The 21,673-nt window shown below is 57.6% G+C and overlaps 3 protein-coding genes across 3 annotated transcripts; 2 read left to right on the plus strand and 1 right to left on the minus strand.

Moving 5' to 3' along the window:
• The first annotated feature begins 94 nt into the window (after positions 1-94).
• Positions 95-13,495, plus strand: SURF4 (surfeit 4). The gene is made up of 6 exons (XM_025859508.2): positions 95-278; positions 8,033-8,219; positions 8,884-8,960; positions 9,591-9,634; positions 10,118-10,304; positions 11,100-13,495. The coding sequence occupies exons 1-6, from the start codon at positions 231-233 to the stop codon at positions 11,364-11,366; spliced, it is 810 nt and encodes a 269-aa protein (XP_025715293.1). The 5' UTR covers positions 95-230; the 3' UTR covers positions 11,367-13,495.
• Positions 13,496-13,843: 348 nt separating this feature from the next.
• SURF2 (surfeit 2) lies at positions 13,844-17,881 on the minus strand. The gene is made up of 6 exons (XM_025859509.2): positions 17,750-17,881; positions 17,510-17,664; positions 16,785-16,888; positions 14,749-14,940; positions 14,368-14,534; positions 13,844-13,943 (listed from the first exon to the last, which is right to left on the minus strand). The coding sequence occupies exons 1-6, from the start codon at positions 17,825-17,827 to the stop codon at positions 13,863-13,865; spliced, it is 777 nt and encodes a 258-aa protein (XP_025715294.1). The 5' UTR covers positions 17,828-17,881; the 3' UTR covers positions 13,844-13,862.
• Positions 17,882-17,924: 43 nt separating this feature from the next.
• On the plus strand, positions 17,925-21,554 carry SURF1 (SURF1 cytochrome c oxidase assembly factor). Its single transcript, XM_025859522.2, has 8 exons — positions 17,925-18,132; positions 18,861-18,994; positions 19,075-19,157; positions 19,674-19,865; positions 20,619-20,691; positions 20,772-20,934; positions 21,234-21,315; positions 21,388-21,554. The coding sequence occupies exons 1-8, from the start codon at positions 17,943-17,945 to the stop codon at positions 21,455-21,457; spliced, it is 987 nt and encodes a 328-aa protein (XP_025715307.2). The 5' UTR covers positions 17,925-17,942; the 3' UTR covers positions 21,458-21,554.
• Positions 21,555-21,673: the final 119 nt, after the last annotated feature.

The raw sequence follows: 21,673 nt of genomic DNA on the forward strand, positions 1-21,673 counted from the left end.
CGGGCGGGGCGGCTGCGGGCGGCGCGCTGCCCCTTTAAGGCGCGGCCGGGGCGGGCCCGGCGGCGCGGCCCCTTTAAGGCTTGGCCTACGTGGCAGCCGCTGGAGCCGCTGACGGGGAGTGAGGCCGGCCGCCGGGCACTTCCTGTGGAGGCCGCAGCGGGCGCGGGCGCCGAAGGGCCGAGCGCCGAGCGAGCGAGCGAGCTGAGCGAGCCGAGCCTCCCGCCGCCGCCATGGGCCAGAACGACCTGATGGGCACGGCCGAGGACTTCGCCGACCAGGTGCGGCCTGCGGCCCCGCCGGGCCTCCCGCCCCCGGCCCCCGGCCCGGAGGCCCCCCTCCCGCGGCACCCCCCCCCGGGCCCCGAGCCCTTGGCCGCCCCCAGAGCCGGCCCCCGACCCCGGAAGGCTGCCCCGAGGTCTGGGCCGTGTCCCCGACCCCGCCAGAGGATCGCGCCCCCTCCCCCAACCAAGGCATTCCCTCCTGGGCTCGTCGCGCTCCCCGGCCCGGGACCCCCCCAGCCCGGCCTCCAGGCCGGCCTGCCCTTGCGCCGCCGCCCCACCAGGGCTCTGGGGGTGTTCTCGGGCCCGTGCTTCGGCACCCAGGCGGGTGGGCCGAGCCCCCCGAACCTGCCTGGGCGCTCCCGGAAGGAGAGGGGTGTTGAGGGGCTGCCTCGCCCCCTCCTGAGAAAGGAGCCCGGGGTCCCGGGGGGCGCCGCTGGTTTGGGCCAAGTCTGGCGACCGGGGAGCGCCCTCTCCCCTTTGAACTGTCGGGGTGGCCCCTGCACGCTTCCCCTTTCACTGGCACCCTTAGGGGGCGGGGTGGGGAGCTCTGAGCCTGAACCGGGCTTGGTCAGCCTGGAGGCCTGGGGGTCCTCCCAGAGGAGAGGGGGCGCCCTGGTATGTGCCCTAGCCACAGAGCGCCTCAGCACTTTTTTCTTTGCTCTTTCCCAGATGTGTTGGACTCATGGGGTCCCTCTGACCCTCCCAGCATTTTCCCTCCCTGTTTGGACTCTGCCCTGGGACTGAATTGAATGGGTATCTATCTGTACACAAACCTGGGAGGAAGGGGAAGCCTCTCTTCTTGGGTTTTTTTTTTTTTTTTTTTTTTTCCCTTCCAGAGCGTACAGGTGGCATTCTGAGCAACAGGGAGGCTGAAGCAGGGCAGCTGACACACACCGGGTGGACAGAATCAGACCCTAGGAGGAGGAAAGGACAGTGCTTCCACCCTCTTTTGATTAAGCTTTTGAGTGTTTAGTGTCCCTTTTACTTGTAAAAGTATTCTATTATGTTTGTGGGTTAACAGCCTTATCCCCGCAAGGCTGACCCAGGTCTGGCCCAATTGCCATTTCATTCCTTAGTTCACTTACTGTGCTTGTGGTCTTGCCAGAGTTAACAGCAGTGAGGTTAAATTTTTAATTTTTATGGAAGTAGTATTGAGTAATCAAACTCTGAAGCTTAGGTTTATTGGAAGGCATGTATTCGTTTGTGTGATTTAAAAAAAAAAAAAGATAAATGAGTGTTTTCCGATCAGGTACGGGTGAGCAAGATTTTCCACTGTTCCCCTCGAGGGCTGAATCTTCCTAGTGTGGTCTGCTACTTGGGTTCTCCTTCCATCACTTTCCTGTGAGCTGGTATTTTAAAACCAATTTGGGGGAGAAAAAGTATATCAACTTGAAGAAATAGTTTTTCCTAAGGTCACAATTCCGTGTTTACAGACACAGTTTAAAAATCGTATCCTTCACAAAAACAATTCATACCAAGAGCTCTCAACCAAGTAGGTCTTCCTTCCCTGTCAGTTTTCATTGACATGGTTTTAGTGACCCGATTTCATTTCCCCAAGTAGCAGCTCCCTAAGAAGATGGCGCCTTTCAGCCAAGGGGACTGTGGGAGCTCTGTATACTCACTCTTCAGTCTGGAGAACCCTGATTTTGCAAGTGCATTTCATAACCAAATCTAGCTAAAATGTCTCTAACCCAGCTGCTGCCAACGATCAAATGATAAACTTTCCTACAGAAAAAAAAAAAAAGTTCAAAATCTCTTTATGTAATCTTCTCTTCTTTTTCTCCATGCATTTTGTTTGAAACGAAAGAAGCAGAATCTTGGAACCGGAAAGGCCCTTGAGGGGGACACAGGGTCTGCCTGCACCAAATTACTGCTGGGAAGGAAGGCAGGGCCTGCTGGGGCTTCTGGACTGGCCTGGGGCCTGGCCCTGGGGGCAAACCCAGACTCCAGCCTCGCTTTGAGGCTGGTGCCACATAGGACAAGCTTCTGAGGCCTGGTGTTCTTCAGGCACAAAAAGAGGGAAAAGGACTGGCCTTGTAAAGGGGCATGGCTGCGTCAAACCCAGCACCCAGGGCGGCCCAGCGCTGTGTCTGTCAGGCAGCGCGGGCTCCCGCTTTTGGCTTATCAGCACCACGGCCCACCTGGCTGGTGGCAGCAGATGTCCAAAGACACCTCCATGCCCCCTTGTGGGGGACTCAGGAGGGCAGTGGCCCTCGTGCACTTCAAAACCAGAGTCGGGAGCTGCTTCTGCCACAGTCAGGCTCGACACAGGAGGATGTGGGCAGATCAGAGTGCAGATCCAAAGTGATAGCTTCCCGTGGACAAAATCTGGCCAAGCTACCATGGCGTTTTTGTTTTTAACATTTATCCACATAATATTAAAACAAAGCTGCCGATGATAAAGGTGCTGAGAGTCTAGGCTTTTAGACTGAAAATGATTTCATTTGAAAGGAATGGGGAAATGTCAAAGGCACTCATCAGGTAACGTGACATACCCGTTTTTTTCTAACCTTGTCTTCAGAAAAGCAAAAATCAAATGACAGGATTTGGCCAGGAAGTCTGGGTTGCTGAGAGGGAACCTAAAAAGGCCTTTGTTTCCTCCAGGAGTTAAGACAAGAGTCCCAAGACACTAACTCTGGGCCAGGTCCTCCATACTTAGGGCTGTGTTACCGGAGCGTGTGGGGCTGGCCAGGGTGCCTCCATCTTCAGCCGCGGGGAGGGTGGTCTTGCACGGCACACGGTGGGCTGAAGTTCTGAGTACCGAAGGCTGGGCTCCTCACCTCTTGGCTGTCCTGCACCCCTTCCTTCAGGCCTGCAGAGGTGAGAGCACAGGGTCAACTGTCTGGGTAGTTCTGGCTGGCAGGCTCCTGCAGAGCTGCATCCCTGGCATCAGGCTCCTTGCCCCGGGCAGCCAGGGATAGTGTCCTGCTCCCAGGAAGCCAGGCGCTAGAGAAAATGCTGAGCATGCCCTCTGCAGACGCTAGGCATCCGGAAGCCATCTGAGACCAGGTTGGAAGGAGCCAGAGACCAATGAACTCAGCAATCCAAAATGACATCTGTGTCCTGCAGCTGGTGCTCGCTGCTATTCAGCAGAATGTAACCCCTGAGCACATCTGCACCAGTAAACAGGAGTATTAGCACCTAATGGGTTTGGCCTGACAGCTCATCACCAAGGTGACAGATAAGCTGAATGGGGCCTTGCTCTCCAGTGGGGCCTTTGGTTTTTACCTGTCTTTGGCATGAGAGAGCCAGTCCTGGGAGCTCTGACCCCCAGGAGTTCCCTGTGGCCTCTGGTCAAGCGGTGGGTAGGTAGGATGGCCCCGACAGAACAGTGCCGGGGCGCACGTAGGGCACGGGTGTTAGGGCTCTGGGTTCACTGCGTGGATGGCCGCTGGGTGGGAGTAGGGCTCTGGGAACGGTGGGTTTTGAGCATCCTTTCCTCGTTCCTCTGCTCTGTGCCCCCTTCCCTCCCAGGGCTTCCTGCCTTGTGCTATCAGGAGCGAGGGGAGAAGGCAGGGAGAGCTCATTCTTCCCTGCTTGCCCGTCTTAGGAGGTTAAGAAAAGCCACCCTGTCTCTTCTGGGGAGCGGGGTAGAGATGTGGGGGGGACTGTGGTTAGCGAGGCTTCTCCTGGAAAGTGAAGCACAGCTCTGTTCTCTTCCATGTGACCTGTCACCGTTCACCTATGGTTAGGCTCTTAGTCGCGTGGGGTTTTGGTACAGAAAGGCAGGCCATCTGCAGGCCTGCTGACTTGTTCCTGTACCTGGAGGTGCAGTATGGACCCACAGAGTAGTACTCCGGGAGACTTGCTGGGGAGCTCTGGGGCCATGGTGGATGCACACGTGTGAGTCACTGAACTCTTGCCTCAGCCCTGACTCAGCCTGATGGGAGTGAAGTCACCCAGCCACAAGTTCTAATTATCTGGGATGTGTAGGCTTGAGGTGGCCCTTGAGAAGGGCAGTCCCAGTCCCTGGCGGCAGCCCTGGTCTGGCGATCAGAAGGTCTGACTCGCCCTTTTCCACTTCCTCAGAGTTCTCCACCAAGAATTGCACACTGTTTCCCTCCAGTCCTTTCCATCCCGAATACTCAGAGAAAGTCGGGTTCTCTGTGTTGCACGGGGCTGCAGGTGGCGGTGGGATGGGATCACTGTGTTCTCAGAGTTAAGGGCTGGCAGGGTATGTTTCTGAAATCCCTTCCAGAATAGTAACCCCTCGGAAATCTCAGCTTTCTGTATTGCCTGAGTCCCTCAGATGCTGTCACTGCTTATGAGCCGTATCACGCTTGACTGCAAGGTTCTCGGAGATGCCTGTGAAAAGCCAGCCCCACAGAGACTGGCCGTCCTGTCCTGCAGTCTGTCCCTGCTCGGTGTCCACCTCCCACTCTGCTGCCATGATTCTCTCCCGTGCTCGGCAGTGGTGGGTCTTGGCGTCCGCAGTGGGCAGCACCGGCCTGCAGGGCCTGTTGGCGAGCTGGAAGCCGGTGCTGCGTGTGCATTGGACAGGGGACCGCTCTGGGCTCTTGGGTGCTGCCGGATGCCTGACTCAGGGGCTCTTCCCTGCTGTGGCAAGGGGATGCTGTCCACAGATGCATGATGTGGATTCAGTGGCCAAGTCTGAACTGTTGTGACCGACACGCGTTCAGGGAATCTGTAAAACTGGGTCTGGCCTCGTGTTTATTTCTTTTTTAAACCATTTTTTTTTTAAGATTTTTATTTGTTTGAGAGAGAGAGTGCACACAAGCAGGGGGGAGCGGCAGGCAGGGGGAGAGGGAGAGGGAGAAGCAGGCTCCCGGCTGAGCAGGGATCCTGATGCGGGACTTGATCCCAGGACCCATGACCTGAACTGAAGGCAGACGTTTAACCGACTGAGCCACGCAGGCACCCCTCTAGAGCCTCTTTTAAACCAGCCAGCCTCTAATAAGCACCTGTTTGGACTGAACATGGAAGAAAAAAACCTATGTTTAGGGGCTCCTGGGTGGCTCAGTTGGTTAGGCATCTGCCTTTGGCTCAGGTCATGATCCCAGAGTCCTGGGATCAAGCCCCACGTCGGGAAATCTCTGCTCAGCAGGGAGCCTGCTTCTCCCCCTGCTTGTGCCTGTGCTCTCTTTGTCAAATAAATAAAACCTTTAAAAAAAAAAAAAAAAAGAGGCTCTGGAGCAACCTGACTTAGAAAATATAGTCAGCCCTAAGCCTAGACCGCATCTGACTTTGAAAATGAGATATATGCTTAGTTCACAGCACAGATAACCTGAATTTTGGCATTTTTTCCCCTAAGCCCAGAGCTGTCTCCTCAGCATGTCTCATGGGGAAGGGAGGAGTCTCCCCATTGCTCTTTAATCCTGTTGACCCAGACACTCAAATTAGGAGTACAGACTCCTCACGGAGGCTTTTAAACACTACCTGTGTCTCTTGGGCTGTGCTGCGGAGCAGTGCGTGTGTTAAATGGGGGTACTTACAGGGAGGGGGCTCCGAGTGAGGCCCAAGGGTCCGGGCTTGTTTGCTCCTCACTGGGGAGCACAGGAGCGCCTTTCAGCTCCAGTTCGGGGCACCTCAGCACCCCGCCGATGTCGGCCTGCCTGCCTTTTGGGCTCAGCCTCCTCCGGAGTCCCACAGTGGCTTCAGTCTGTGTGTCTACGGACTGGACTGGGAGCGATTCTACCATTGATTGTTGCTGGGCCTTATGAAAACATTTGGGGGCCTTGAGGCAGAAGTGGCAGGGTTGGTGGCGTCCGCTGTCCCTGTCCCTCCTGGTCTGATGCTGGGGTGTGTGGACACCAAGTGTACGTATGTCTTATGTGTGCTCTACGTAGACTCCAGTGTTCACAGGGGCATTCGAGGCCTCTCTTTTTAAACAAGGTTCTTTCTCCTTCCTTTTTCTCCTCTGCTTATTCAAGTTGGAAAGAGTCTTAGCAACCACTAATCCAGCTGTCCTCACTTTGTAGAAGGATAGCAGAACCGTTCCTCGGCCTCTGGAAGTGATTCGGCTTGTCCACAGCCACAGGGCACGGGTTGGCGGTGCTCACACTGAGCCTCATCTTCACAGATGCACCTGGTTCAGTGTCTAGGCATCTGTCTCTCTCTCAGGTGACCTCTGCGGTCAAGGGCTGGGCAAACGTGTGCAGAAGCGCCACCTTGGGGCTCAATCAAGCTCAGTAGATCTGAAGAGAAAGGACAGCTGCCTGTAATCTCCCCCCATGACCCATCCGAGACGGGCCGGGGGGGGGGGGGGGGGGGGGAGGCTTCTCTGCGGACAGAAGCAAAGTTGGCCAACTAGGGTTGATCGAAACAGCCAGAGGCTCATTACCCGCGGCTGAGAGCATCAGCTGTTTCTAGAACTTGAAAGCAGCTTTTCAAAACGCCAACAATTAAGAGACGCTTTTAGATACTAGATACACCTTCGTTGGTGCCAATAAGGTTTCATCCGCTCTAAGAGGGGCTGTGACGTTCATTTGACCGTCCCTTTGTGGGGGCCAGACTCACAGATGCCCTTTAGACTCTGCCGCCTGACGCGTCATTGGGTGGGTCCCAGCCTCCCAAGAGTGGCTGTTACCGTGTGTCGTAGGGTTTCCCTTTGCACTTCGTTTCGAGGTTGGAAAGAGAAAGTGGCTGCCGGGACCCAAGGACATTGGTGCCCCGATTCAGCTTGCATGTTTGTTTCCTACCCATGCTGTTGTTTAATGGTCCACCTCGTGGCGGGGCAGGAGGAAGTTCTAAATGTGTTTTCTCTCTGCTTGATGTTTGCCAGTGATTTCCCAAACTTGAATTTTGCTGCTCTTGACACAGTTGTCCATCCGTTTGTGAGTGTGTCTTTGTCAGAGACTTGAAGGGCTGTGGAGGTGAGCCGCACCAGTCCCACGTGTGCACTCCCAGTGCTGGCACACAGTGGCCCACCTTCTGTCCAGTGCGGGCTCCGGGAGGGGCCGGGAAATGGACGCGTGACTGCTCCGCAGGTTCTGGCCAAGTGTAGACACGTGAGCTTACCGTTGGCTCAACTGAGAGGCCCTCTTCTAGGCCTGGGACCCTGGCTGTCACCTAAGCGGCCTGCCGTGTCAAGAGTGTGCGTGGCTCTCATTGGTCTAGAGGCGGTCTGAGCTTTGTCGGGGATGCTGGGAGGCCAGGGCCCAGCCGTGTGTGACCAGGAGGCCAGGTCGAGCCTCAGCCCGGCAGTGTGGGGTCGGTGCAGTGCTGAGCGAGCCTCTCTCCCCTGTGGGGTTGTTTGCCCGTTTGTAGAAGGAGAGGTTCTCAAAGGAGTGGGGGCAATTTTGTCCCCCCACCAAGGGACACGTGGCACTGTCTGGAGGCATTTTTGGTTGTCACAATTGGAGGGGGGCTGCTAACGGCGTCTGGTGGGCAGAGGCCAGGGATGCCGCTCACCACCCTTCGGTGCAGGCCAGCCCACAATAGAGAGCCCACGATAGAGAATGACTCGGCGCAGACGTCGGGGGGCGCAGGTGGGGAGGCTGCCCCCCTGGAGCTCACAGGGCCTTGTCACACAGTGATCCTAACTCACCAGGGCCCTCGCCTGAGCATGCATGCTGTGTATCATTGCCGTCTACACAAGGGTGCTGAGAGGACAGGGGATCCCAGAAGGGCGCTGTGGCCATCACCCCGGGGGTCTGAGCCAGACAGGCCGGTGGCACCTGCAGACCGCCACGGCAGTGCAGGGAGAGGTGCTGAGGGTCGCTGCGCCCCCCCCCCCCCGGCGTCCAGCGTCCGTCCCGCAGCCGCCTCAGCTGGGTTTCTGTGGCCCGCAGTTCCTCCGAGTCACGAAGCAGTACCTGCCCCACGTGGCGCGCCTCTGCCTGATCAGCACGTTCCTGGAGGACGGCGTCCGCATGTGGTTCCAGTGGGGCGAGCAGCGCGACTACATCGACACCACGTGGGGTTGCGGCTACGCACTGGCCTCCGCCTTCGTGCTCCTCAACCTGCTCGGGCAGCTGAGTGAGTGGCCCCGAAGCGCGGGCGCAGGGGGCGGGCAGGGCAGAGCGCGTCTCCTGGGGTCTCCTGGGACGGCTGGCCTCTCCCTCCCCTCCTTCCCCAGCAGTGGGCCTCCGGGTGGGTGCTCTGCTTGCTACAGACAGATGACATGGTTCCGGTTTCAAGCACCTGGAGTGGGACATGCGGGGGATCCGGGTGGGCCGGATGGGAGCCAGAGCTGTCAGAACCCAAGCTGTCGGGAAAGGGTGAGCGCTAGGCTGGAAGAATAGAGCTCACATGGGCCTCAGGGCTTCTGCTCCCGACCACGGCCTTCTGGTGGCAGCCCCCCTCCCTTGTACCTTGTGGGGCAGGAAAGAGGCCTGCGTTTTTCAGCCTGTCCCTAAGCTCTCCACAGCAGAGTTGCTGATGGACCACCCACTCTGGAAAAGGGCCCATTCTCTGGAGCAAGGGATCCACTTTCTAGAATGGTGTTTCTGATAAGTAAGGTCCAGTTGACCTGTGTGTGGTCTGTGCCTCTCACCAGTTCTCCTGAAAGTTGCTTTTTCCTTGGGGTGGGTAGTGGGGCTGCCGGTGCACAGGTCTCAGGTGAGGTGGCCAGGGACCCGGTGGCGTCTCTTCGCCCGGGACTCGCCCACAGCCCCCTGACCCTTGCCCTTCTCCTTTCCAGCTGGCTGCATCCTGGTGTTGAGCAGGAACTTCGTGCAGTATGCCTGCTTTGGGCTCTTTGGGATCATAGCACTACAGGTACACGGGACGTGCCGTCCGGGTCTCTCTCTTCCTTGCTGTGGTTGGAGCAGAGCTTCTGCAAAAAGGCGTTTCTGGGGATTCAGTTTCACTCCCCGCTTGAGCCCTCTGCCTGGACCTCCTTTTCTTTTCTGAGTAATCACTGGATTTTCCTCAAAGCAAGCTCAGGGGAGTGGGAGAGGATGGTGCCCCGAGAAGGTGCCAAGCTCTGAGTATCCACCTTTTTGCCACCTTCCTGAGTTTCCTTTGACAGGAGGACAAATCACAAGGTTGGCTACAGCCAAGACATTATCTTTTGACCTTGTAAATAATGCCCAGCTAGCCGCGTGAGCTGTGTAACACATAGCACATGAACTGGGTTGGTGCCCTCAGCTGCCATGCTCCAGCCCACCTTGGGCACAACTCCGGTGAGCAGGTGCTTGTTAAGCAGGCCCGGGCTGGTGAGCACGCCCTGAGAAATGCTGAGCCAGATTGTTGAATTTGGAGCCGTCCTGGGGTCCTAAACCGTTTGTGTGTCTTACACTCACACTTACATTGGAGAAATTGCTTACTGCAGTTAATTCTGTAGAAGTCTGAATGGGTTTGAAAATGCTGAGACTCCAGTTTCTGTCTGTTCTCTGTTCCCTCCAGACGATTGCTTACAGCATCCTATGGGACTTGAAGTTTTTGATGAGGTACGTGTGCTCCACATGGTGAGCTTCCTTTCCATGTCTCTCGACTCAGGAGCTAGCAGTGGGAGTGAACTTCTTCGGGTCCAAGTGTGCTTCAGTCTGTAGGGGGTGTTGGCAGAAGCTCCCCCCTGACCCCGAGCACAGGGGCGTATGAAGCCGTCTCTCCCAGTTTTATGTCCCCGAGGGAGGGAAGGAGGGACAGAATGACCGCGCTTTGCTCGCGGCGCTGGTCGGCTGTAGAGCCAGGGCTGGGGTGGCCCGGGTGTGCTCAGGCTCTGGTCACTGCTCGGCAGAACAGACGCATCTGTCCTCAGCCGTGGAAGGCCTTTGCAGATGTAAGGCAGTCACCCAGCTGGTCTGGCGTGGTTTGGAGAGAGGGACCTAAGGGCCTTTCCTGTGCTCCCGCCGAGATCTCCCGACCTGGTCTGATGGGCACGTGTCGTGCCCGGTGAGCCTTAGTGACTCACCCGGTGTGTCTGTTCCCAGGAATCTGGCCCTGGGAGGAGGCTTGTTGCTGCTCCTTGCGGAGTCCCGTTCCGAAGGGAAGAGCATGTTCGCAGGCGTTCCCACCATGCGCGAGAGCTCTCCCAAACAGTACATGCAGCTCGGAGGCAGGGTTTTGCTGGTCTTGATGTTCATGACCCTCCTTCACTTTGACGCCAGCTTCTTCTCGGTGAGTGTTCCTGTTTGCTTAAATGGGTCAGGTCTCCTATCTGTGGAAGGGGTGCTGCTCCCCACCCCCTTCCCTGGTTGTGTACTAAGCCAGTCGAGGGGCTGTTGGAATGATGTGGGAACGAGTTGGTTCAAAGGAAGCAAACCTTTGATCCTATTAAAAGGAATAAAAACCTACAAGCTCTTGTGGGCCCAGAGTGTACAAATGAAGTCGAGAATCTCCCTGACCTCACTGGGGGACCCGCTGCCTGGCATGCTGACTCCCCAGCTGCCGACCCAGGCTCTTTACAGACTACTTCTTCCCTTGCCCACTGCTCACACCTCTGTCACATACTGTGTGCATGCCGGGTGTTGGCTGCAGAGCTGCAGGTTCGGTCCTGTTCTCAGGAGCTTACAGCGCACGTCTTTAGAACCGGCTGGGTGCCCTAGCTGGGAGAGGTTCCCGGGAGTGGGGAGCCCGGTTCTAAAAAGTACTGGGGAGTATCTTGATGGCTTGCAGGCCCACAGGCTCAGACCCAAGTGTGTCCTGGTAAATCACAGCCTGTTCACAGGAGGCTTTCCTTTACCCTCGCCCTGACTGCTCGTGCTTTGGAGCGTTCTTGTATGTGCTGCCCCCCCCCCCCCCCCCCCCCGTTGGTACTGCTCACTTGAATGCATGCCCCTCTGATGTCACCCTGACACCTACCCCAGTGACAAAGGCACTTGGAACTTGCCCATTTATAAAACAGGGTATGTCTTTTCTTCCTCACCCCCCCTTTTTTTTATTTTGGTATTTCTCACCTTCCGACCTATGCAGATTCTCCAGAACATCGTGGGCACAGCTCTGATGATTTTAGTGGCCATTGGTTTTAAAACCAAGCTGGCTGCTTTGACTCTTGTCGTCTGGCTGTTTGCCATCAACGTGTATTTCAACGCCTTCTGGACCATTCCTGTCTATAAGCCCATGCACGACTTCCTGAAGTACGACTTCTTCCAGACCATGTCGGTGATCGGAGGCTTGCTCCTGGTGGTGGCCTTGGGTCCCGGGGGTGTCTCCATGGATGAGAAGAAGAAAGAGTGGTAACAGACCCCTTCCCTGCCTGGCTGAGACCCGTGGCCATCGAGGACTGGTTCGGGGCGGATTTGACAAAACTGCCAGCATTTATGTACCCTCTTCCCTCCCCTCCTGGTAAAGGCACAGATGTTTTGAGAGTTTATTTGCAGACACCTGAAAATTGATGGCTAAATTTGCTCTAGACCCACAACCTAGTAATCTGACCCTCGGAGCTGGCCGGCTGGCCGGCAGTATCTACCCCCCCGCCCCCCCCCAAGGCAAGGCCTCAGCTTCTCACAGCGAGTGGCTGGCTTGGCTGGGGCCTCACTTCCTGTTTTGTTTCTGGTTCGCGGGTGGGGGCCTCAAGCTGTACTGTGAGCAGATACATTTGTGTATCCTTCAAAGCAGTCTCCCTCTTATTTTTTCAGTTTACGTTTTTAACTAAAATGAAAGGATTCAGGATGGCCCAGCCCAACATCAAACACACTGTCCAAGTCCTGGTTTTAAACCACACCCACGGCTCCGAGTTAGCCCTGCCCCGCACTGTAATACTGGCGGGGCTGGTGACGGCATTTAGAGAGACCCAAACCCAAAGAATGATGCTGCACTGGAGGGGTGGCCGCGGCCACTGTCCATGGTGGAAGTCACTCATCAGAAAACCGCCTCAGACTGGGGCCAAGGTTTGAGAGGGCAAACCCCCCGGGAGCTTTAGTGGCTCAAGGTGGGGACGGAGGCGCTCCCAAGTCCTCTGCAGGGATCCACGCTCCGACCCTGGCCTGGCCACACATCTGCAGGTTGGCTCTCATGTGAGGGGCGTGGGCCGAGTGGCAGCTGCGTGGGGCAGGGCAGCAACAAAGCCGGCTCTCAGACCAGTTACCTCACCCCCGACCTTTACAGAGCCTCTGCTGAAGCCCTGGGCACAGCTCCGACCTGGCTGAGCGCCGCGCCCGGTTCTCCTTTGGCTGGAGGGATCCTTCCCAGGCTGTGCAGCCGCGACTTACCATCCTCACAAGGCTGTCGCTTGCTCCGATTGTCTATTTGCTATGCTGAATGCAGCCCAAATTACTTTTTACAATTTGTGATGCCTTACCGATTGGATCTTAATCCTGTATTTAAAGGTTTCTAACATTGCCTTATACTGCGTTTCTCTTCTTGGGGGTATGAGCGCCCATTGCTCTTCTCCGCTTGCTGGGCCGTAGCGGACACCGTAAGGGGAGAGTGGGGCATCTTGGTGCCTCCCCCCGGGCCTCCCCCAGACCCTCTTGGGGGCAGGCTGACCAAACTCGAATGAGGACTGCCTGAAGCTCGTCTTTTCTCCTGGCTCATCAGTTAGGTGTGCAGGCCTGAGGGTCACCCCTGGGGATGCTGGGGGCCAGTCCCGAGCCAGGATCCACATCTACCAGCCAGACCAGAGCCAGTGTGAGGTGGGGAACCTGCCCCGCTTTTGCCCCCCAGTGCTCTTAGAACCTTACCTGGCTCTGCAGCCTGGACCCACCAGACCTGAGGGCAGCATCCCGTGCCTGTGCCCCAGCCCCTGTGGAGGCTCATCCTACATGTTCCTAAACCCTCGCCCACGGCCCATTTGTATACCCCTCTGGCCTTTCGAAGATGAAACAATGGCTTACTGACAGAGGGCTTTTCTACTTCCTAGCACTAGGATGCTCACCACACAAAGGGTGGTTTCTGACTCCATGTTTCCGCCTTCGTAGGGCCATCTCTTGGTCCACCCCCTTCCCTGTCAGCACAGCATGGCAGTCCTCTCAAAGGACACTCGGCCAAGTCTGTTCCTCTGTACAGTTTTTGACAGGGTACGGGTCCTTCTCGGCCCTGTGCTCACAAGGCCTTTGTTGGTTTGTAGAAACAGGTTGACCCCAGGAGGCTGAGGGGTGTGGTCAGAGGTCACCCTCCGTGCCAGAAGTTATTCCGGCCTCCCCCAGCCCTGAGCAGGCCACTGCTCACGGATGGGGTAGATGCCTTTGCAGGGAGGAAAGAAAAATACTATCTATCAATTGGCTTTGGCAAAACAATTTCTGAAAAATTTTTTGCTTTATGTGGGAAGTAGGTTTAAATCTCATTTTATGCTGTATTTTATATCTTAGTTGTGTTTGAAAACGTTTTGATTTTTGGAAACATCAAAATAAATAATGGCATTTGTTGTATGCAGTGTGATCCTCTGGTGTTGTCCAGCTGGGGTGGGGCCCGGCCAGGCCTCTCCTTGGACGCCAAGCGAGCCTGAAAAACCCACTAGGCTTCGCTGAGGAGCACTTAGAAGCCACGTCCAGCCAGAACTCTTCCCTTGGGGTCTCTGCTGCTTCCTGGGGATGGGGAGCCGTGCCCCTGACACCTGTGGGACCGACCCCCAGCCCCACCCTTGGGGGCAGCAAACGCGGAGTGGAGGGAGAAGGCCCTGGGACACCCCAGCAGCCGAGAGGACGCACCGCAGATGGCTTGAAAAGGACCACGGGGGTCAAGTGTCTGAAGGATTCTCGAAAAGCTTTCAACATGTGCTCTCTCCACAGCTGTTTATTAACTGGACTGTTTAAAAGAGCTGAAGCTCTTAGCTTTACGATGATGACTTTTGAACTTCTTCGATGAGCTCACCTGCTTCTGGAACATGAACAGAGGATTCCAGCTTGTAAGCCTTCACTGTCTGAGAGGAAGGGGCCCTGTGAGGGGCACCCCGCCCGCCCGCAGAGACAGGCCGGCTCCCCACGTCCCCAGCCTCACAAGAGGCCTAGACCTTCTCGAGCCCCGGCCCTGCTCAGCTACCCAGGACGACAGAACCTTGTCACTGCCTCATGGCAATGGGCCGTGTCTGGAAACAAGTCCCCCACGGGCTCCCTGCTGCACTCGGCAGCCCTCAGAACCTGTCCGTGGAGCCTCGAACTGGGAAGGAGCCCACCCTCGTCAGGGCAGAGCGGCCTTGGCTCCTATTAACTGTTAGCTTGGCATTTCATTTGCAAAAACAAGGTTCTTTCTAACATTTTGTAAAGGAAACGGCAAACTACCACCAGAGGAAGCTGCCCCTCACCTTCCCGCGCTTGCGGACCAGCACCCGGGCCACTTCAGTCTCCTCCTCGGCCCCGGGGCCCTGCTCTGCAGCACACCTTGGCTTCTCGCCCTCCTCTTCTGTCAAAAAGTCATCGGTGCTGTCCCCAGGCTCAGTCCCTCCCAGGTCCTTTCTGGTGAACAGCTCGGCTGGAAGGAATGGAGGGATGGGCTGGTTCAGGTTAGGCTCACGGTCTGCGCAGGGCTGAGGGGGGAGTGGCCAGCCAGGGCCCAGGACCTGAGGACACGCGGTGGGAGGGCCGGAGGGCCGGAGGCTGGAGCCCACTTGCTGCAAACTCAAAACCGAGCAGGCAGCCAGGACCCACACCTGTGGGAAGGGGGTGGGGGGGGGAGTCCCGCTTACGTGGGTACAGGTCTGTCATACTGTCGTCACTGTCACGCGCGGCTGTGCCATCGTCCTCGCTAGACACGGGTTCCCAGAAGGCCTCTCTCGGGTGAGGCGGCCAGGCGCCATCCATCTGGTCCTCTCTCCTCCTCCTCTTGTGCAGGAGGCAGGCAGGCACGTACTCCACACCCTGCTTCTGACATTTCTCATCTGGGGGACAGGCCAGCACACTGCCTGGTTCTGGGTCTGCCCCGCAGTTCCCCGGTGCAGAGCCAAGCTCCACCAGGACCTGTACCCTACTCTGCTGGGTAAAAACTGGATCAGTTCCTACCAGGAGAGGAAGGAGGCCAGCAGGGGTGCCGGCCGTGGAGTGATAAGATGCAGGGGTGTGCTGGGCCTCGAGCACTGAACCCCCAGCCCTAGCCTGGCCCCAGGAAGCCTCAGGCATGCCGGCTGGGCCCCCACACTGGTTGGCGGGGCTCAGTGGGAGTCGGGCCCTTGGCCCAGAGCAGAGGCACCGGGATGAGGCCTCCACACTGGAGCCACACTCCCGTGTACGGAGGACTTGGGGAGGCCAGGCACTCAGCGTGGCAGATGCAGACTGAGCACCGATGAGGAGCAGGGTGGCACCGACAGGCCTGGCTTTTGAAACCTGCCCTGTGTGGGCATGGCTCTCCTTTCCAGTGCAGCCCCCTCAGGTGGAGGGAGAAGGACTGGGCTCTGGTCTCTGATGTCACTGCCTGCTTCTGCCCACCTTCAAGGCCCTAGCCTTTGCATCACCTCTGCCACCCACTCCGTGGTCCCACATGGCCTCCCTGCCACTGGACCCTGCACCCAGTGTCCCCTCTCCACATCCCCAGCCAGGCTCCCTGGCTGCCAGGCTCCGGCCCCTTCTGGCCACTGGTCCTGTGAGCCACACACTCTCGCTCACGGAGTAACCCAGTCCTCCCTTTGCCGCCACACCAAGCAGCCCTCAGGCTCTGCACCTGCGTGGGATCCCTACTTCTCAACCCTCACTAGTACCCTTAGGTGAAGACGGCCTCGTTTTTTGGGGAAACAGCCTTCAGACTCGTCTTCCTCATCCTGCCTGTGTTTCCATCCCCCAGCCCCCCTTACTGCCCCATCCGGTCCTCCCCCTACCTTCCCTTCAGGAACATTTGAGAAGAGTCTACCATTCTTGAAACCTCTGCCCCCGACATGACACCACTCCACCTGGCTGCTTCCCTCCCTCCTGGGGCTCCTTCCGTGCTCAGGCCTGGCCCTGTCCCTTCTTCCATGGCTCCGTGGATGCAAATGCCAGCTGTGTCAGTGGCGTGCATCATCTGAGCGCTGGCCCCTGTTGTCAGTGGCCATCCTGACACACGTTGACAGGAACATTTCATTTTCCCACAAAGCCTGTCATCCAGATGCCACTCTCCTAAACCAGGAATTCGGGGGTCCCAGCTGACTTCTTCCCCTCCCTCCCTCCCTCACCTACTGATCCTACCCTGTGCACATCTTCCCTGCCAACACCTGGTCACCCCAGCCATGGTCACCTCACCTGACTGCACAGCCACTGAGCGAGCGTCCCCTCTTCCACTCCTTCCCACCCCGCCCCCCTCAGAGCCACAGTGACCCTGACACAAAAAGTGACGTGCCAGGCCCTGCTTCAGTCCTCTCAATGCCTCTCCACTTCACGTGGTCCTGACCTCCAAGGCCCTCTGTGTTCTTGCCCCCAGCTACGCTGCTGACCCCACCTTGCACGGTGGTACAGTGGCCGTCTTTCAGGAGCTCCTGCAGCCAAGTGTTTCTCTGCCTCTGACCTTGCTTGAATCCTTCCCTCTACTCCCCATGTCCCTAAAGTCTCAGCCCAGAAACTCAGCCTCCCCGGGGCCTCCTGGCAGCCCTCTCGCTAGCCTGTGGTGACCTCGGAGCCCACTGCACCACCAGCTGCTGCCCAAGGATGACTGAAACACCACTTGTGCCTCTGATGGGCACTCATCCTGGAGAAGGGGCAGGCAGGCCCCCAAATACCTGTGAAGTGAGGCAGGCCGCGTCCGCCCGTGGCTACTTACATTCACGCAGAGCTCTCTGGTACCGCCGGCCCTGGGCGTGCCTCAGCACGTGCCCTGGGGACTTGTTGATGTGCCGCAGGGTGAGTCTGCAGAACAGCTGGTGTCTAGGGGACAGGGAAACCTCAGTCAGCAGGGACATTCACGGGGATCGACATCGGTGGCCCTCCACCACAGATGCATCTGACAGCAGAGGTCGACGAGGTGGCCTGGGCAGCAAGCAATTCCACACTGCAGCGGGGTGGAGAAACACTGATCCAGACGGGCTGTGAGCTCCCGACATTTGCCTGGGACACAGGCCTGGCCAGCCTCCGCACACGGCTCCCGCACAGGCAAATGCACGTGGGAAACGAGGCCCGGCAAGGCGCTGGATGAACGGGAGCACCCCCCCCCGCCCTCTTCCCTTCAAGCGCTGTCGAGCATACACGTTCAGCTACACCAAAGTTCTCTTAAAATACGTGAAACTGACCCCATTCAGAACCTTAGGTGACAAAGCGCAAGCCCTCCAGCTCCTCTCTGAGGCAGACAAGCCCGGGTGACAAACCTGAGCCCTGCAAATATCAAACGGGCACCAGGGAGGGGCCTAGCCTCCCACCTGGATGTCAAGTCGCCTATCCCACACGAAGTTGGGCTCCGGGGCCTCGAGGAGCGCGCACCCGGCGGGAAAGGGTGGGGTTCGGCCCGGTCCCCACTCGCGACCCTGCCTGCAGGGGCCCCCGCGCACGTACGGGTTCTTGGTGCTGGGCACGATATGCGGCTCGAACTCCGCGTAGTCGAAGGCCGGGGAGGCGCGGACGAGCCGCCGGTATTTCTTGCCGCGGGTGTAGAGCTGGAGCTCGGGCAGACGGCAGGGCAGCTCGTGGCCGGTGAGGACGCATTTCACCTGCGGGCCGGAGGGCGGGCGAGGGGGTCAGGGGGCCCGGGGGCCACCGAGCGGTGCCCGCGCCTCCCCCGCCGGCCCCGCGGACCTTGTGGGCGCCGGGCTCCAGCCGCAGACTCGGGTGCTCGCGCAGGAAAGCGCACACGTCGGCCGGCAGCTCGTCCATGGTCCGGCCGCTAGCGGAGCTGGAAGCCCGCGCCGCTAGCGCCGCGTGGGCCGGGGGCGGGGCTCAGCGGCGCCCCGGAAGCAGATGCCTCCAGGCCCGGAAGTGCCGGTGGGGTATGGCGGCGGTCGTGCGGTGGTTGGGGCTGCGGGCCGCGGGGCCGGGGGCGGTGAGCGCGGCGCGGGGACATGTCGGGTGGGCTGGGGGGCCCGCGCCCCGGCTTGGCCGAGCTCAGCCGTTGCCTCCGTCTCCGAAGGCCCCGCCCCGCGCGGTGAGGAGGAGCGTCCTTGCGGTCCCCCTAAGGCCAGGTGAGGGCTCGCTCGCGTGTGCCCTGAGCGCCCGGGAAGAGCGGCCCGCGCTCCCGCCCCCCCCCCCCGCTTGGCACCGAACTGCGCAGTTCCCGGCACCTGACCGGGCTGAGGAGGGGCCACCCCAAGATTGAAAGCCAGGTGTCTGGGACCCACGGCTTGCAGGTGGCGCGTGCACGTGCGGCAGAGGGGAACGCTGTGCGAGAAAGAAGGGTGCTTTGTGAGCCCGCTCCAGGCCTGCTTTTTTGCCGTCTGCAAGGCCCGTAATGTTCTGATTTGATGAGACTCACACTCCGACAGCTAAAATATATTTTTGTGTACTTTGTTCCGTCTTTAAATCAATGAGCAGTGAAGAACAGGCTGTTGGAAGAGCTCTTTGAGCCAATATCCCCGAGTTTATCCCGGTTCTGTCTCTGCGCGGGTGTGGAATACATCGCATCCTTGTGTAAAAGGCATGAGGTGGTTACCCAGGGTGGCGGTTGGTGGCAGAGCCAGGACTAAGCCCTAGGTCTTGTTTATTTAGTCAGTAAACATCCACCGAGTGTGCCACGAGCCAGCCCTGGTTTAGGAGCCGGACTGGACACAGGTGCCACTAGTTGGCTGCTGGCCCCAGGCTGTGGTCTGTTCACTCTCCGGCAGTAAAGGTGGCATCTCCTTGAGGAATTGGCTGCTCCACTTCTATTTGTCGAGGGCTTCTGACCCCATGCCTGTGTTGTAAAACCTCCTAGGTTTGGCCTGGAGGCCAAGCCGGTGTGGCAGTTCTGCAGCCGACGCACCTGCCACAAAAGCACAGCACGACCCCGTCTTCCAGTGGTTCCTGCTTCTCATTCCTGTGACTGCCTTTGGCCTGGGGACATGGCAGGTAAAGACAGGCTTCTAGCTCTGGTGGCTCTGAGCTTTTGACCTTGTTGCCATCCGCTCGGGTTTGCACTGTTTCCATAGGTCCAGCGTCGAAAGTGGAAGCTGAAGCTGATAGCAGAGCTGGAGTCTAGAGTTGCGGCTGAGCCCATCCCCCTGCCAGCAGAGTGAGTGTGTGGCTGCCCACCTGGGGCTGGTCTCACTTGAGGTCAGCAGCGGGGCCTGGCTTCTGCTTGTAGTCCTGACCCTCAGAGGGGAGCCCTCAAAATCAGCTGTCTTATTGGCTTCCTGATCACCCTTGGGAAGCTGCCTGACATGCCTAGAAGAATACCTTTGATCCTGAGTTTTACCTTTTTTTCAGAGGCATTGTACCTGAGGGATCCCCCCCGCCAGTGCTTATGGGCCCCTATAGCAGTAATTCTTACCTGGCGGGTGAGGGCAGAGTGCATCTTCATGTCATGTCTTGACATGAGAACATTATCTTGAAAAAGTGCCCTAAGTGATTGTACTGCCTCTACCCCTCATTCTGAGGCACTGTCTTAGAGGGGCAGATAGGGTCAACAAAGCTTTCCGTTCAGGGGAGCAAACATGTGCCGTATTTGCGATGTGCAGCCCCGGCAGCGTTTGAACTTCCTGCCAAACCTTGCTTGGCCGCAGCCTCACTTGTCCCCACTCCCATGTAGCCCAGTGGAACTGAAGAATCTGGAGTACAGGCCAGTGAAGGTCAGAGGGCACTTTGACCACTCCAAGGAGCTGTACATGATGCCTCGGACCATGGTGGACCCTGCCCGGGAGGCCCAAGAGGCTGGCCGTCTCTCTTCCTCACCCGAGAGTGGTGCCTACGTCATCACCCCCTTCCACTGCACTGACCTGGGGTGAGTAGAACATGCAGCGAAGCACCAACCTTGGGCAAATCCAAGACACCCAGAAAGGTTCAATTCCTTGAGAGTTTGGAATTTGTATTTCTGACATTGTTAAGCCAGGTCATTTCACTTCTTACTGAATCATTCCTGTGTGTGGAGCTTTCCCAGAGGTGAACGAAATCAAGCACTCTGGAGCAGTTGTCTCGTGGCCAACACATTAAATGGTTGTGGTGTGGCACGAGGAGGGGCTAGTGAGAGGAAGTCGAGAGAAAGGCAAGGCACCCCCAACTCTGCCTGGAGGGGGTGGGGTTAGGGAAGGATTCCGAGGGGACTACTTGGGCCACGCCTGGAGTCAGATGGGAAGGGCGATACGGGGAGAGGAAATGACCTGTCCAGCAATGGGGCATTGCCAGATCAGCTAGAGCAGCTTCCCAGCTATAGGTCTGGGAGGGTCTCCCCGCCACCCCAAGAGGATACTGGAGGCAGGTACACAAGGCAGCTGCTGTTAACTGGGGAAGTGGGTATTTGAACTCCGGCCGAGGGTGAGGCACACAGAGGGAAGCAGATGGGGGCTGTTACCAGGGACACTGGAGATCTGTCTTCGGAGTTGATGGCCCTGCCAATCAAGACCCGGGCAGGAGAAAGGACCTTCCCCATGGCACACCTGCAGCTACCTTCCCGTTTTAAACCCTTCCCAGGACGACAGTGATAATCTGTATTCCAAAACCCTTCCCTACCTGAAAGAGCATCCTCCTATTACTCCAGAATCACCATCCTGGTAAATAGAGGGTTTGTCCCCAGGAAGAAGGTGAATCCTGATACACGGCAGAAAGGCCAGGTAAGGGGTGTGAATCCTCCCGTGTGAGCAGGGCTCTCTAGAAACTAGGCCCTGAAGAGCAATATTGTTTTCCTTTTTAGATCAAGGGAGAAGTAGACCTAGTTGGGATGGTGAGGCTGACAGAAACTAGGAAGCCCTTTGTCCCGGAGAACAATCCCGAAAGGAACCACTGGCATTACCGGGACCTGGAGGCCATGGCCAGGCTCACAGGCGCAGACCCCATCTTCATCGATGCAGACTTCCGTACGTTGTGACCAGCCCACCCCAGAAGAGCATGTAGCTTTTGTAAATACCTGGTTCTACCTTCCTCTCAGCTCTGACATTTTTGGTACTTGCTACTGTTTACATTTTAGCGTGTGTGGGAGGAGTGTGGATGTCTGCCAGATACTAAGGGAAGGAGGCAACATGGGGCCGGTTACGGGTTTAAAAAAAAAAAAGGGGGGGGGCCCACCGAATTTTGGCCATGCAAGAGCTCTGCAAGGCTACATGGAAACAGCTGGCCAGAGTGCTGTAGGGAGACACCGAGCCCACTGTCTCTGCAGGGAGCACAGTCCCCGGGGGACCCATTGGAGGGCAAACCCGAGTCACTCTGAGGAATGAGCACATGCAGTACATTGTTACCTGGTAAGTCCCGGTCTCTAGCTGCTCCCAAGTCTTACCCTTCCAAACGCTGACCGTTCATCTCTTCAACCCTAGGTATGGACTCTGTGCAGCTACAGCCTACCTGTGGTTTAAGAAATTCCTACGTCGGAGTCCTGGTGTGTGAGATTAGCTAATGAGCGGAAGGATCACGATAAATCCGGAGGCTGTTTTTATATGGGATTGGGTACTACTCATATGAATAAATCTTACACACCTCTTGCCGTCTGCCTGCCACTCTATCTGTTCTAGTTAACGGCCTGGATCGTAAAATCCAAGCTTTGTCAGCACGTTCAAGTACGATGTGTGACTGAGTGGTTGAGGCTGCTTGTTCAGAACAGGT

Source organism: Callorhinus ursinus, unplaced genomic scaffold (genome assembly GCF_003265705.2).
Source record: "Callorhinus ursinus isolate GAN/ISIS: 27379988/994484 unplaced genomic scaffold, GSC_fseal_2.0 scaffold122, whole genome shotgun sequence".
NCBI classification, from domain to species: domain Eukaryota; kingdom Metazoa; phylum Chordata; class Mammalia; order Carnivora; family Otariidae; genus Callorhinus; species Callorhinus ursinus.